Below are 17536 nucleotides of genomic sequence, written 5' to 3' on the forward strand. Positions count from 1 at the left end.
ACCCTAGGAAGGAGGGTCTAGTTCTAGAAAGGGGTAGGGGATGCAGGCCTCAGATTCTGGACTCAAGAAGGGGGGTCAATGTGACCTGATGGTGAGTGGTGTCTCTTTAAGAAAAGGCAGTTGTGAGATGCCTCCTCCTGCTTGAGACAGTAATTGTGAGCCTACTGCAAAAAAAGCTGCCCCCTCTGTATATCTTATGAGCTACCTGTGAAGCCTCAGTTATTAATAGCTCCTCTTCTAGAGACAGACAGAAGTGCCTGTTATACATGAAGAGCCCAGAACATTTCTTAAATTATGACGTCTCTACAGCAGCAGTGAAAGCAGCTTGATTGTAGTGAAAAGCAGAAGCCCAGGGAACAACCATTTCTGAACAAATGATAATTCAGTGGAGGGAGGGCAACTTTAATCAAGAACATCAGGCAGGCCAAGTGCAGTGGCACACACCTCTAATTCCAGTGCTTTGGGAGGCTGAGGCAGAAGGATCACTTGAGGCCAGGAGTTCAAGACCAGCCTGGGCAACATAGTGAGACCTCATTTCTACCAAAAATTTGAAAGTTGGCCAGGCATGGTGGTGCACACCTATAGTCCCAGCTACTTGGGAGGCTGAGCTGGAAGGACAGGTTGAGCCCAGGATTTTGAGGTTGCAGTGAGCTATGACAGCACCACCGCACTCTAGTCTGAGTGACAGAATGAGACCCTGTCTCAAAAGAATAAGATTAAATAAAAAGCTGGCATAATTTAAGCCTTATAATTGTGCCCTATCTGATAAGAGAAAATGCAAGATAGATTGAGGTCTTTCAACTTGAAGAATTAGATCCTGGATTCTACTGCCTGAGCCACACATGCCTAGTTTCTCGGGTGAGCATTCACACATTCACATAACTAGCTGTCCAGGGCTCTCTGTGATGAGGTTGTGAATTTCAAGAAGTTTATCTCTGGCCTTATTTTCTGGTAACTCTCTCTAGAAATATATAGCTGGATTTCCATTCTAGGCAGAACTATGCTAACATTTTGAAGCCCATTCTCAGCCAATTGGTCCATGGAATCTGTGGAAGTTGTCTTAAATCAGTTTCCCAATATGTTTTCACAGAATATGAATATCATGAACAAAGGGGTCTCGAGGTAGAATAATTTTGGGAAATTCCATTCTAAGTAAAATTAAAGATGTTTCTTTGCTATAAGACACTCTGAACTTCCAAGGTTAGTATGTTCTAAGACTCTCCTAGAGTGAGAAACAGTAGGTAGTATCTCCCAACCTTATATATCTGTAAAACTATTTTTCAGCAAAATGTCTCGAGAGACAAGAGCACTGCGGAACATATTTGGAGAAAAATCAGTGATGACATTACTCTCACGAATATTTGTATTCAACTGGGAATCTGGAATAACAAAAATTATAATACTAATTGAGTGCTTACTATGAACCAGGCACCTTTCTAAATACTTTACGTATACTTAATCCTTATACCTGTTGGTACTATTATTATTATTTTCCTTCTATGGATGAGAAAACTGAGGCACCAAGTAGTGAAGAAATTTGTCTAAGATCCTACATAGAGCTGGGAATTGGACCTAGACAGTCTGGTGCCCACAGAAATTAATTTCTGATGGTAGAATTTCAAACACTGTGATCAACTGGCAGTGGGAGAGATTCTGAGCAGAGCCTTGCATGGGAATCCTTCAATCACAATAAGTCTAAACCTTTCTTCTCATAAATTCTTCTTTATAAGCTTCCCAGATGCTCTCTAGGACACAACTCCTGAACTATACCACTAATTCAGTTTCTTCACCAAATTATGTTATATTGCACACACATACTCTTCCACAAAAACAAAGTCAAGATTCAGACAGCAATGCAATTATCAACAATAAATGGTAATACATAAAGAAAACAATCTCTTGATTAACCAAAATAGCAAGTAAATGAAGATGCAAGTTTGAGAAATGGCTTCTCCTGTGTATCAAGGTATTGATCCCTTGCTCCACAGGTCTAGGGACAAAAGCCAAAGGACTACTTTCCTTCATTGTGTTGCAAAATTTCACATTTCTACTCTACTTTGCTCAAGAATTGTCAAAGACATGTCTTACCCTTTCCCACTTCCTCTCCTTGTTCAGAAGAATTATCACCAGTTTCGGGTGCATCTGGTAACCATCTTCACTGAAGGACAAATTCCTCCCCTCAAAAGTGACGTTGATCAGATACCTGTAAAGATAAAATAAAAGGAAGATTAAAAGTATGAAGAGGGTATACCATGAACAAGGCAGTCAGGTATATAGAGAGAAAGCTGGCTGGAGACAGACAAGTAAATAGAAATACAGATACCATTATCAAATTTGGTACTCCTTGAACTCCCATTTGATTATGCAATAGAGTCATCCAAGTTTTCACATAGTAGGAATCACATGAAAAAGTAATATAAAAATTTTAAATAAAAGATGTTTGGTCACTGCATGTTCTCACTTACAAGTGGGAGCTGAACAATGTGAACACATAGACACAGGGAGGGGAACAAGGCACACTGGGGCCTGTAGGCAGGGAAGTGGGGAGAGGGAGAGCATCAGGAAAAACAGCAAATGCATGCTGGGCTTAATATTTAGGTGATGGGTTGATAGGTGCAGCAAATCACCATGGCACAAGTTTACCTATAAAATGAACCTGCACATCCTGCACATGTACCCCAGAACTTAAAATTAAAAATAAAAATTTTTAAAAAGGTGTTTGGTTTCAGTTCAGTCTAGAGGTATGACTTTGAGCAAATTACTCAGCCTTTTTGAGCCTCTGTGTTTTTCCCTATCAGCAAAAACTAGGTTAATAAAGGAACCTACTTCATTAGGTTTGTAAGGCTTAAAGGGGATAACTTAGGTTAACCACTTACCATGTGGCCTGGTGCATAGTAGAGTCTCATTAAGTGCTAACAATTGCTATTGAAAAACAAAGGTAGATTAAAGTTTGGAGGTGGTAGAGATAAGAAATGAAAGTAGGAGTGTACCAAGACAACTTTCTGCTAAGAAAGGTGGCATGTAGGAGCCTAGAGTCTCCCTCTATCCCAGAGATATGCACATATTCTTTAACTCTTGCTAAGGTCTTGCCAAGCTCATACTTCTAAGAGTTGTGAGATGAGTACAGTAAGCAGGGATCTGATATGACAGGATGCATCTGGAAACCAGGGCTATTACGCTATGTATAGGGAACAGAAAATACCAAGGAATGGGAAAAGGTGGGAAAGAGATTTCACAGAGTGCTCTGGTTACTTGTGCATAGATTAGCAGAAACTCTGGAGGTAACTAGAGTCAGACCAATGAAACTGTCTTCCTCCTGGACACCTTCACCTTAGCCCACCCTTTTCCCCTCTGGCTGCTGTCATCTGATGAGCAGTCCCTTCACTGGGAATTTCCAAAGGCATGCTTATTACAACTGCATTAGTGCAACTGCACTGATGGTAATTAATGTCCTTTTACCATAATGGCCCAAGTAATCAATAATGATTAGCTCTGTGTTCACATGACATGTTACTCTGGAGCCTTGGGCTTAATGTTGCTTGTGAGACCATATCCCTGCTAAGAAGCAAAAGGGGTATCTTGTAATTGCAGTGAGGATGCTAAAGGAGGCAGCTTAAAGACTCTTTTTTTTAACTCTTCTCATTCAATGAAACTGAGAGGTCTTCTTTGATTCTTCCAGGTAACATTAGGTTAAACAACAAGGTTGCTAGGATGCATATGCTTCTGGTGATTCTAATGATGCTTATGCAGCATGAACCAAACCCTCATGGATCACTTCTCATTTCCAGAACTACCTGGGATGTTTAAGCCTGTCATTCCCTGGTCCTGTGTAGCTTCACAAATGCAATCAAGAACACAGAAGATCCCAAAGGAGTAGCGATTCCTTGAATCTTAGAACTGAAAGAGATTTTCACAATCAACTAGCCTACCACTTCTTACAGTTTATGCTTCCCTTCCATATCATAAAATTGGTCTTCTCAGCTCTTCTTGAATTCTTTTACTGATGGGGAACTTTTAATGGCACCTTCTGGGCTCAAGGTAGCCATCTCAGTGTTGGCTACTTAGTTCTTTCTTACTTAAAGCTGAAACCTCCTGCCCTGCAACCCTTTGATACCTGTTTCCTCTTTAGAGATTCTACAGTCTTAGTCTAATCCTTCTTCTACATGAGAGTTTCTCAAGTATTTGAAGACATTTATCATACATCCCTTATGAAATCAATTTTACTCTTTAAAGACCTGTTAAACTCTTTTAGTTCTATAATTTTAACTTGATGGATTAAAAAACAAGCACAAGGAGGTTAAATTATTTGTCCAATGTTATTGTATGGCAGACGCACCTGACAGCAATAACTTATGCATACCCTGAGAATGACCCTACTGTCTAAAAAAAATGTTCGGAGTCCTAAGCTAAGAAATCTGGGAATAGCCAACCCAGAGATTCACTTTTTATCTATGAAGGACATCTAAACCCCCAGTTCATCTGTTGGAATGCAGGCCATACAGGGGATCAGAGCCCTTTATTTTGGGTTAAATGAACGTTTAGGTGAACATTGCTAAGTGAAAATGCTATATAAACTGCATGCATTTTACAAATGGTAGCAGTTCTCCTGCCCAGCCCACCGCCACTGGATTGTCCTTGTATGTAAGTTTCCCCAGTAAATCCTATGTCTCATTCATTATCTCTGGGTCTCTTCTTAGGCCTTTCAGATATGGTACCATCGCTATCGGAGTCAACAAGGGTCCAGTATGACAGTTACACAGCTAATTGGGAGCAGAAGTAACATTTTAAGCAATATGTCCAGTTTCATGTCCTTTCCTGACACCAGCCTGATTCTCATATACAACATCAGACTTAGCATCCCAAGGCCTTTACATATTCCTCATATGCCATGGCTTTGCGTTTTCTACCATCCCACCTTGGCTGTTCTCTCCAGACACCTCCAGTCAGTGACATGTAGCATCCCCAACACAACTCAGTGCTCAATCTGCTCCACTTCTTGCCCTGCTCCTCAGCTCTCAGCCCAGAGCTGCTCACCCAAGGCCATCATTAGTGTGAAGGTAACATTCAGGTCTCCTATAGTTTGCAATGACTCTAACACTCCAACCAAAGGCCCTGAAGAATTCATTGCAGAGAATATAATTACAAAACCACAAGACAGGATATTTTAAACCAACAAACTAGAATGTAAGCAACAATATAATACACTTGAAAATGTATTCTTACTACAAAGACACTGAATAATTTCTGGAGTCTTCAAATAAAGTTTATGAGACATGTAAAACAATTTGGTCTCATCTATTTTGAAAGGAGGAAGGAAAGAAGGAAAAAGGAAGAAAAGGAAAGAGGAAGGAAAGAAAGAGGAAAAGTGGGAGGAAGGAAGAGAGAGATGGAGGAGAGAGGGGTAAGGAAGAAGAAGGATAGGAGGGAAATAAATTATCTGGTTTAAGCATCCAGCTTTTCATCAGACACTGTGCTGAATAATTCTGCCTTTATCTAAAACACCATTAAGAATATTTAAAGGAAAGTATCTATTTCAGAAGGCAATTATAAAAGAGAAGTTCCAAAAATAATTCAATTAATAAGCAACATCAATGGAATAACTATATAGCCTCTCAAGATGACTTCTTTGAAGGGGACAGCATTGAATTAGGTGTACAAGTTGAGAAATTTGAACTTGCAGAAAATAAATCACACTCATGAGCAATGTAATTGGTCTGTAAATTTTTCTGGCTATTCCTGTTCCAGCGCCTTCTGATTTTCCTTAGAAATTGTTCTCTTTCTGGGGTGCTCCTCCTCTTCCAGCTCTAAGTTCATTTTATCTACCTAAGCACTCCTCATATGTTTTACACTTATCAAAAACATTAGTAAAATTTTATGACAATATACAAAATATTCTTCTCCAAAGTATCCTTTCATCATTCATATCTGTCAGCAGCATATAGATTAATCATTCACACTGTGTTTTCATGAGTAATTTCTTGTGGTGTGAGAACATTTAGCCATTAGTGAGGAGCTTGCAAATATACACCAGCCTTGAGCAAGATGCCCTTTGAATAGCAGAACAAACCCATCCATTCATTGGTAATGAAAAGTGTGAAAAAATAATTGGGGGTGTGGTCACTTCTAGACATGTGATCTTGGCACCTGAATCTCAGCTATTCTTCTCTAAAAGGGAGACATCATTTTACTTCCAGCTTATCAGAGAAGTCTGTTGTGATGATCAAATGAAAGAGTGGATAGGAAAACTATATAAAATATGATACAAATATAAGGTTATTTAATAGGAAAAAATCAGAAAAAGAATATATTAGCATAATTTGAGTGTCTAAAGGCAAGAAAGTTGCTTGATTTTAAACCTCAGTGAATAAGTGTGATAACTACATTTTAACAAGACTCAATTATCAATGAAATACATCTGAAAAATGGAGATTGGCTTCCACATATGGAGGCTAAACTAGATCAAATGGCTATATTAATCAGTTTAACTTTCCATAAGACCTGAAAATATCCAACTACCCTGGCTGTACTTTGTTGATTTTTAATATTAATTAGAACCTCAAAATGTTCATGTGTGAATCCTGGGTAAAGGATTAAATTATAATTAAGATTAAGAGATGCCATAGCTATTCTATTTCTCTCCAAACATGTCATCCTCAAGTACACAGTCAAAAAGCTTTGCTTCACGTGGCAGCCAAATGCAGAAGTTCTGCCCACGAGACTCAAATCCCCTGGAAGTCCCATCAAGTTTGTGTGTGTGTGTGTGTGTGTGTGTGTGTGTGTATGTATTTTAAATTGCTTGATTTGTCTCTAGAATGTAGTTTGAACCTTAAGAAACCAGATGGTATGCCTCATACAGTTCTAATATTACACAGAGTCTCACATTGCTAAAACTAGGAGAGAACTTAGAAATTATCCATCGAGAACCTTCATTTTAGAGGGGAGAAAATAGGTCCCAAGATGCAAAACAACTTTCCCAAGGTGACCTGCCTGTTCAGGACTGGAGCTTAAGTCTTCTGACTCTCAGCTCAGGGTCTTTCCATGATCACCAAGTGAAGTAAAATCAGTTCCACAGAACTCCAGATGTGCATTTTAGCATTCTTGAATCACATGGCACATCCTGGACTATATAGATCCCTAATACAGACTGCATAAAACAAAGTCTATCTTAGATGATTAATCTACCTGCTTGCCTGCTTGTTGAGAAAGAGCCTCAGAATCCTGGTGGGCTCAGAGCCAATACATTTGCTTTATATGGCCAAAGTCACACCACAGTGAGCTTAATGGGATCAGGCTAAGGTTAAAGAGCCCTTCTGCCTCTCTGACTTTGGCCATGCCACGCCAAGCTCATCTACTGCACCACGTTGATACCCACAGCAATGATTTAGCAGCATACCCTGAGTGGGAGGCACTCGAAGGAGCTCTACCAGAATTTTCCCAGCCAACCAACAGCCCTAGAACTATAATACTTACTTTACCCTGTATGTCTTTACAAGCACTAGATTTTTAAAAATTAATATCTGCTAATGTGTCAATAAGAGAAGAGATAGCATCTCATTTCATCCAATCTTTTCATCTTCAGATGAAACAGACAAAGTCCAGCAGGGCTTTTGTGATTAGATGACAAGGCTGAGAATAGGACCCAGGTGTCCTAACCCATAGTCCGGTGTTCTTTCCATGTGCCACCATGCTTTTAAAAAGTGGCAGTTTTTCATATCTCTCATTTTCATTCTCTAGCTATTAAAAGTAAAGTGATAAAGGAACACAGTTCCAGGCAAGAGACAAATTCTTGACCCCCTCTTTTTTGTAATTTTCTGGCTCTGAAAAGCTGTAACTCTGTAACTTTGTATCATTCATGTGTCACCTTCTAAAGCCTTCAGCTTCCTCATCTATAAAACAGGTGGTTCATACCATCTTACTTGTCTGATGTGAGAAGCTACAGGGAGGATCCTTTGACCTGTTGTTTATATTTCTTTTCTTCTTTTTTAAAAATAGTTTTTAGTGTGTATATGTAAGGTATCCAACATGATTTTATGGGATACATATAGATAGTAAAAAAGATTACTTTAGTGAAGCAAATTAACTTATCTATCACCTCGCATTTCATCTGATTAATACTGTTCTTATTAATATTGCTATAATTCTGTTATTATTAGCTGCTGTTATTACTCTCTACCATGTGAATGGAAAAAACACAATTCTTTTGAAAGACTAGAGTTTCTTTTTGGAAATTACGATTATTTATACACAGTACCTCTAGAAATAGTAGAAACAATTTCCCAAAGGATTAGAAATAGTGGACTTAAAAACTTTTAAAAGCTACCTAATTACAGGCTGGTATTGGAGAAAAGAGGCAAAGATATTTAAAAATTAGATTTTCAGTGTTCTAGTTTAGACAGACTAAATAGAAATTTCTGAATTTTTCCCAGCTAAGAAATTCATAATTATCAAAATAAATCCAAAATGATTAATCCAGTTTAGTGTGGTCAACATGGCCGGCAAGATTATTACAATCTGGTCAACAATGTCCTCTTTTTAAGGAAGAAGGATTTGAAGAAGTTTTAAATGATTCCTTTGAGATATGTCATATATAAAAATATTAAACTCTGTGGTTGGACAATACAATTAGAAATGTCAGTTTCCTAAGCTGTTCTTTTCTTTTACGCAAAATGATACCTTGTAGAGAAGCTCAGGAATAACTAATTTAAAGAGCAGACTGTAATATTAGTTTATGATTACTTGAGATGGGTTAAAAATAATTTGTCTTCCAGTGAATTACACATTTTCTCTGAAATGGTGTTTATACCATTAATTTATTTTGCAAACCATTCTTCACAAATCATAAAATGTTCAAGTTTGGGCTAGTTCATATCAGTGTTATTTAAATTCTAAATTAGTGGTGTTAAGTTAATGAGATATTAAAGTATCTTAAATTCTAAATTAGTGGTGTTAAGGTAATGAGATATTAAAGTATCTTGAACAGTGATTGATACAAATTTAATATACCTCTTATCTCCTACTGGTGGTGAGAAATGTGCTTTAGCTCCTTAGTAGTTTGGGCTGAACTGAATTCATTAGAGGTGTAAGTGGCAATGTGTAAATTCACCATCTATTATGAAGAAAAAGTATTTTCAGCCCCCTTGGCCTAACAATAAAAAATTTCAGAGAGCTATTACCTGGATTCTGTTTCACAACTGAATACCATGAATTAGTTTAATCTGCAATGAAAGAAAACAGAGGAGGACTGGTATAAGAAGGTAGAGAACATTAACCTCCCTCCAGAAAGATGCTATCTTTGACCAATTATCAAAGCAATGAGAATTTTAAGGAGTTCTGTCACCAGCTGTGATAACCTCCTATCTATGCCACCTTTCACCAAGCAGGGTCAATGTGACAGGCCATGGCTAGGGAACAATGCTCTCTAGACTTACCTACGGGTCCATCTGGGATGAAATGGAGGAACTCATTCTCATTAGTAAGGTATTCTCATTCAAATGAATGAAAAAAATCTGGACAATGCCCCAAAATGCTTAGTGGTGAGAGGTGAATAAAAAGAAAATAAAGGGGAGAAGCAATAAGTAAAGAGGGAAAGAATACAGTGTGTATAACACACGTACACACTCATACTGCAACAGGCAGTGTAGCGAGGTGTTTAAGAACAAGAGCACAGTTCTTAAACAGTGTAACAGTCACAGTCTCCACTCAAATCCTGCACCCACCAGTTCTGAAGCCGTGTGGTCTTGCAAGTTATTTAACCTCTCTTTCCTCATTTTCTTCACCATAAAAAATATGAATAATAATAGTACCTATCTCATAGGATTGTTGTGTTTCAATATATATAAAGGGGATGTGAGGGTGATCTGGCGGCAGCATCTGTCACCCCATCGATTGCCAGCGTTGATTCAGCTGATCTGGCTGGCTAGGCGGGTGTCCGCTTCCTCCCTCACTACTCCATGTGCATCCGTCCCTAAGCGGCAGGCTCAGTGGAAGAGGATGACTGTTCCCGATAAAGGAGGACCAGTCTTCGGTCAAGGGTATGTGAGTAGCTGGGCTTCCATTCTAGAACCTCCAAATAAGCTCTCAACATATATAAAGGACTTAGAATTCTCCCTATCACAGAGTAAGCATTATGTAATAGTTGTTATTATTATTACCTATTTTTTTTACATTGCCTGGATGTCAGGGGAGTTAGCATTTGAAGGGACTTTTGGATCACAGTCTAACTGTTCATATTTAGAGCTGAACACTCTGAAGCTTGGGAAAATGATGTCATGCTTTGGCCCATTTAGTTGAGTCTGGGTCTCCTAATTCCTGGATCTCTGTTTTTCCATAATACTACCAGTTTAGTATATTCTCTCTCATTCCTATAACATCCAAAACTATTAAGGCTTGGGAATATTTGTTTTGTTCTTACTATGATTAGTTACCCCTGTGAGGTTTTTTGCAGTGGGCAGTCACTAAATCATACCACTTCAATATAAAGTTCACTTTCCAAGGAAGGCAAAAGATGTGCTCATACCTCCATAATTTTAGTCTAGAATAAGTGATTCCTCAAAATGTTCCCCCTTCTGACCTCCCAGATCCCTGCTTTGAACACTATGTAATTCTCTTTAAAATCCCTTTGGAGAGAACACATTCTTGATTATGTGTGAAGGTACCACACTTCCTTAGGGAACTAGTGAGGCTGCCTTTTGATGCCAATTAATCAAATGTGCAGAATACCAAAGTTGCTTCTCATTTAGCTCTGTGCACAGAACTCAGCGATGAAAAATAAAATTCCTCCTTATGCTCATGCTCAGGACTCTTAGTCACCTCTACTGTAGGTGAGACCTGGTAAGGTGCTGCAGGAAAGCCAAACTTATTAGACATTGTTAAAAAGGTAGAAATCCCCAGAGAGAAGAAACCAAGTAGCTTTTCTGCATAATGTTACTGTCACTGGATTATTTTTCCTTTTAGTTCATATTTCCATGCTGTATATAAGTTAAAATCACTTTCTTAAAACACTGAATAAAATTCCTTTCTTCTTCCAGAGATTAGGTGTTCAGTATGTTGGAATGCAGCCCAGAATAGGTAGGCTATCAAAACTAAGTGGTGAGACCTTCCCAGAGAAAATACCAAGGCAGATCAAAGGCTAGCTGATCACTGACTACGTTATCTCTTTTTTGTGACTATTAATAATTTTAAGGTGAAGGCTTGTCTTTCTGACATCCATTTTAGCTCACAGGCTGGCAAAACTATTCAGGGGCTATGTAAACAATGACTGGCAAAGATTTCTCTAGGACATTCAACTATGGCAGGAAGACTTTCCTTCCTGTGAACTTTCAGGCCTACTGAAAGAAACCCTGAGCATATGTACTCAAGAAGCCCTTGGGTAAGAACCTAAAGTGACCTAGGTATGATATCAAGGGAAAAGAATAAGAAGGCTTTTCTCTCCCTTTTGATCTTTCTCCATTTCCTCAATTTGTCCTTTCTGTAGCCTCTCTCTACTTCCTCTTACACATTGGGTAGTCAACAAAATCAACACACAGGAAATATCTCCATACACACAGTTCCTGCCCCCTCTGTAGCTACCATATTTTTGACTTCACAATTCCCTCTAACAGCTCTACCGAAGGGGGCAAAAAAGGTAGATGAATATATGATGAGTTGGTGATGGCTTCACTTACAGGGCTGGAGAGTGGAAGTTATGAGGAATTGTCACTCATGGAAAAAGAAGGTTATAATTTAGTTTTGCAGTAATGGTTGGCAGAGTTCTTCAAGTGAAGATTTATAGAAACAATTATGTTGAATTGGGAGGAGGAGAGGGTCAAAGGAGGGAGGATCTTCCAGGGTCAGGGGGACATTTCCAACAGACAGAAGACTCAAGATGCCTGGGTGAAGATTATGTCTTTAGGGGAGACAGGCATGTCATGCTATGTATGTGAGACAGAGAGAGTGGTGGAAGCTGTTGACTCATTCAAAAACATATCTCTGACTTCAGAAAACCTAGTTATAAGCCACACCTACCATACAGATAAAATCCTTTCACATAGGGAACGAAATAATTTCTCCCAAGGAAAGACCAGAGTAATGAAAGAGATGCAAAGTGGAATATAATCTGGGAATGGAGAAAGTGAACTGACAGGAAGATTTGTTTGCAATAAGGAGCTTGTTAATGTGGTTCCTGTAGCACATTCTGGAGAACAGCTTTCTGGGCTACAGTTCAGTGAGATGAACAATCTCTAACAGTAGGGTTGGTTTTAAGGGTACGGGAAATTTGTACTAGATGGCAGTGAAAGGGATATTATGGATCTGAAAACTGTGAAGCCAAATGTATACATAACCAAAGAAAATACATCTAGATGAGAAAAACCATAATGCAAAAGCGCTGGTCAAAATTTATCAGCCAAACCTACATCTTATATTTCTAGAGTTTCTTTAAGTTTCACTCTAACGCAGTATATTATGGCACTGTTTCTAGACCAGGTTAGAATAAAGAGGTTGGGGAAGATCAAATTTAGTTAGTTAGTTAGTTAAAGACACCCATTGATCTTTTCCAATATTCTAAAACGAGATTGACCCTTGGGTCAGAATTTCAAGCAAGATGAGGCCAAGAGTTTCTTTAAACCAAACCCCACTTCCCTCTTTTCTCATCCTCAAGAGGACAGCACCATGAACCCCAATTGCATCTTCACTTGGAAGCTGAAAGAAACGTGTAATCATCTCTCCCTGCTGTACTGTGTGGGGGCTAGAACTCTGCTGTTCCTTCTTTGTCAGGGGATCCTAGCTCTTTCTCTCCCTCTGTAGGTTGATGTTTCCATGGAAACATGCTCTTTAATGCTTCTGAAATTACTGTGCATTTATACCATTAACTCTTTTTTGACCAGGGCAAATCACAAAGAGATTTTTCAGCCCCTAAGAAAAGTAATTTTATTTTCTATCTCTTCTTACTGGGAACTTTTAAAAAAAGTCATTCGCACCTGATGACCCTATTTCCTCCCCAGACTTCACTCCTTAACCATTGTAATCTTTGCTTTTGCCTCTCTTTTCTACTGAAACTATTACAGCTGCAAAATTATCAATAATCAAACAAGGTTGATATGATTTGGCTGTCTGTCCATCCAAGCAAGGATGTGTGTCCCCTCCAAACCTCATGTTGAAATTTGAACCCCAGTATTGGAGATGGAGCCTAATGGAAGCTGTTTGGGTCGTGAAAAGATTAATGCCCTCCCTTGGGGATGAGTTCCTTTTTTATCAGGTCCCATGAGAACCAGTTGTTAAAAAGAGTCTGGCACCCCCCTCCCCGACCTTGCTTCTTCTCTTGCCATGTGATCTTTCAACATGCAGTGTCCCTTTCACCTTCCCCCATGATTAGAAGCAGCCTGAGGCCCCCATCAGAGGCAGATGCCCAATATTGAACTTTCCAGCCATCAGCATCATCAAAAAGTAAACCTTTTTCCTTTACAAATTACCAGTCTTGAGTTTTCTTTATAGCAACACAAAATAAACTAAGACGAAGATCAACAAAAATAAAATCAGTAGGCTTTGCTCTATCATCATTCTCCTAAGTGTTCTATAGTCTCTAAAAGTGATACTCCCAGTTTTTTTTAGCAAGTCCCCTTTTTGTACTTTATTATTTAAAGCAGGATAATATCTTGGTTCTCCTTATACATCTCAAGCTAGTCATCTCTCCATTTTTTCTCCACTTTGACTTGAAACTCCCCAATCTGGGGGTATGCCAAGATTCAATTTTGAGCCCACATTGTCTCCCTCTGAGATGCATTCACAGCCATAACATCAACAATCATGCCAAGGTCTCCAAAATCCCTATCATAGGTTCCACCAATTCCCTGACCTTCAGCTCAATATTTCTGATTGGAATGTTCTACTTGAATGCTCAGATCAAACTTAACATGACCAAGTCCAAGCCAGGTTCCCCTATGTCTTTAGACAATGAGACCACCACGCTTACAGCTTTAAAACTGTTACAGCTTTGTCTTCTCTCTTTCTGTTATAATTTCATCTTTAACACATGAATGAAAAGAAGAATTAGCTGGCTGCTCTTAGGCACTGGATTCCCAGGATGAATCAAATCAATTAAAAGTCAACTGTAGTTTAGCTTCATGTACAAAATATGCTGACTGACATTTTTCCCTCTTCAGCACATAGTTTCAGAACTTTGTCTCCACAAGGTAAATGAATCTCATAGCTTTCTGATCTATAAGTGAAGTTGCTTGGAAGTCTTATTTCTGCTCTGGCTGATCAATTTTTTAAAAAATCCAACAATGCTACCATTTATTGAGCACATGCCTAGCCTTGTTTTGGGTGCTTTACATCATTTTACATTCTCACATCAATTATATAAAATAATAGGTAAATACTGTAATGAAGGCCCAAGGTTGGGAGCACTGGGAGTTGAATCCATCCACTTCTGAATGATTCTAAAGCCCATTTTCCTTCCATTGCCCCACACTAAGAAGAATGTTGTCAAGAGAAGCAATGGTAAGTAGAGAAGAAAAGAAAGAAGCCACAACCTTCTAAGATGGTAGAACTAAAATTCAAATCCAGATCTGAATGGCTCCAAGCCCTGGGTTCTTGATTATGATTTATACTACCAACCAGCAGTCCATCAGTTGTTTTAAATTGTCCCTGATGCCATCATCATAAAAAGGTCTACAGGAAAGTCAACTAAACACACAGGCTTTTTACAGCCCTAAGAGAGACCAGAGGCACATTGCTGGTAAGGAGCTATGTTCATAGGATAATTAGAGAACCCCAGTCTCTAAGGGCTGTCAATCTGTCATATTTCACAAGCACTAACCCAAAAAAGTGAAGAAATTGAATGAATTTGCCTTATAAGAAAACAGGAGAAAAACCACACAGCAGTAAGCTTGACTGGACTTATAGAAGAATTAATTCTTAGATTGTGCTCTGGAAGGAAGTCAGTTATGAAAGTCTAAGGCTAAATTCTTGGAGTTCTTGTTAAAGGCAGACAATAAGAGCTAGAATATTTATTTGTTTCGTTAAGAGTGACAAAAACTTACCCTGGTTTGGCACAGAATATCCAAATTCTCTCTGGACTTAAAAATACAATATTAAAGTATTTCTTTGGAGCTATAGTCAACTCTCAATTGCCCTCAATAGGACAGGCTGATCTTCACTTATGATCTGGACAATCAAATACATAAATTAGTCTCAGTACTTACCCTGTTTGATCTCTCCATAGATTCACACTGTAGAATAGCTCCTTCCTTTGCAATTGCTTTCTGTCTAGATACTACCATGCTATGTTATCTTAGTTCTCCTCCTTCATCTGTGATTTCTCCTTCTTTACTGGATGCCTTTATCTTTTCTCTTATTTTACTTTTTAAAGGAAATTCAAAACAGGCTGTTTATTTCTCATTTTATGCAGATATCAGCCATTCCCATGGCACAAATTATTCTTCTAAGTGGATTAGTCCAGTTCTTCTCCTCCAGGTCTGACATCTTATTCCCCATTTCCATCCCTTGCCAGTCATCCACACTTGCATTTATCCCTATTACAAACTCTTAGTGCCTGAAATTGATTGGCTTTATCTTTGCTCTCAAAATAGCTGACTTTCAATTCTTCCTCTCGCTCAATGAGTTAAAACTTACGAAGCACTTGGAAAGGTGCCTGGCACATAGTAGTCACTCAGTAAATATTAATTAGCCTTATTCCTTTAGTCTTGAAATCTTCCAGCTGTCTCCAACATTTGTCTTTTAATTTCCCATGCCCAATCCATCCTCCAAAACTTCCCTTTCTTTTCTACTCCCTTCTTTTCTACTCCCTAACTGTTTACCCTGGACCAGGCATATATCCACTGATACCCAGATACTTGCAACAGCCTCCTCCTGGGCCCTTTGCCTTATATCATTGCCACCCTCCCCAATACTATCCCTATTTAATCTTACCATGAGATTTCTTAGTGCCACATCACTACTTGCTCAAACATCTCCAATGGCTCCGCACTGCCTAGAGCCAAAGTCTGCTCTTGGCGAAGGGTATAGAGTTCATCTTCTTTACATGAACTCTTGCTGAAGCCAAGAACCATCTTTGCTGTCCCCTGACAAACATTATTTACACTTTCTGCCTCTTCCATTTTCTCTCAATTGAGCATAATCCAGATCTTGCTCATGCTTATGGACTCAGATCAAATCTTATCCTCTCTCTACACTTTCCTATCAATCTGAGGCCTTCTCCCCTCTTCTCTCCTCTTATCTTGCCTCCAGTCCACATTTCAACATTTCATTTATTGTTCACCTGACTTATTCTGTTCCCTTTTATTACTTAACTTTTTACTTGTCTGTATCTTGTCTTCCATGATAGACAACATACTATTTAAAGGTAAAAATCAAATCTCGTCCTTCTGTTATCCTTTGCAGAACCCAAACTAGTGTCTTGCTTGTGGTAAGTATTCAGTAATACTTACTGATTTGTTTTGCACTTGCAGAAGTCTAATGTTGAAATCCTCCCATGCTACTTTCTCACTTCTCACTCCCACCCACACCACTTCTATGTCACACCACACACACACACACACACACAATCTATTTACAAATACTTTTTTTGCCTCTCTCTCTCTCACACACACACACACACACACACACACAGATGCAACTGGCATTGAGTACTGGTTCCCTGTGGAAGAAAGTAATTCCTCCAATTATTAATTTTAAAAAAGAATAAATTCTAAAGAATATATATATATATATATACAATCTTTCTTTTCTAAAGAATGAGATGAAAGTTTGGATTGACTTCATTCTTGCCCAGACTCTTTTTAAACTTCTCCCTTTTAATGTTTTTCTCATTACACTGTCCATAAAAACATAGATCTGCCTGTGAGAATCATATAATCTACCCAAATCCTTATTCTCTCCACGGTATTGTGCCCTTGGAGAGAGCTGACACAGAAGTGAACATAATTAATGATCGGTAGAGAAATCAAAAGCGATTTCTCTTTGTTCCTGAAATATTTTATTCTGTAAGAAAGAAAAATAAATAAAATTTATTGATATTGCGGTTGCTATGTTTTTTTAGTTTAGAAACTCAAAGCATTGGGGGAATCTGAAATATATGTTAAAATTAATATTTGAATATTCTTTACTAACGTAAATCATTTTGTCAGTTTGGAAAGAAATGAAATCAAATTCATCTTACTTATAACATTGAGATGAGGAGGTCTTTTAAGAGAAACCAGAAAAACAAAAGCGACATTTATTCATTTTTTTTCTAGTACTTTTCAATTTTTGAGAAAAATTAAAATATCCTCAGTGGAGGAGAGAAATAAACTTTTTCTCAATCTTCACATGGTTAGGTGCACATAACTACAAAATCCCGTTCTCACTCCTTCCCACTCCTCACTCCCTACACACATCACAGCAAGGTGAGGGTGAATAGTTGATATTCACACTAAGATCTTCTCTACATTTGGCCCAACTCTTAATAACCCAGGATGTCAATATCTTCAGAGAGGCCCTGTGGGTCCATGCAAATAATGCCCGAAGTGAATATTCCATGGTTGGGAAATTAAGAGTT

The 17536-nt window shown here is 38.5% G+C and overlaps 1 protein-coding gene across 2 annotated transcripts in view; it reads right to left on the minus strand.

Moving 5' to 3' along the window:
• GRIN2B (glutamate ionotropic receptor NMDA type subunit 2B) overlaps positions 1 to 17536 on the minus strand; it is a 423666-nt gene that overhangs the window by 114015 nt on the left and 292115 nt on the right. For both annotated transcript variants that reach the window (XM_054444599.2, XM_054444600.2), the window contains one exon: positions 2089 to 2203. In XM_054444599.2, coding sequence (XP_054300574.1) covers positions 2089 to 2203 — 115 coding nt within the window. The remainder of the gene's footprint in view (positions 1 to 2088; positions 2204 to 17536) is intronic.

This window comes from Pongo pygmaeus, chromosome 10 (assembly GCF_028885625.2).
Source record: "Pongo pygmaeus isolate AG05252 chromosome 10, NHGRI_mPonPyg2-v2.0_pri, whole genome shotgun sequence".
NCBI classification, from domain to species: Eukaryota; Metazoa; Chordata; class Mammalia; order Primates; family Hominidae; genus Pongo; species Pongo pygmaeus.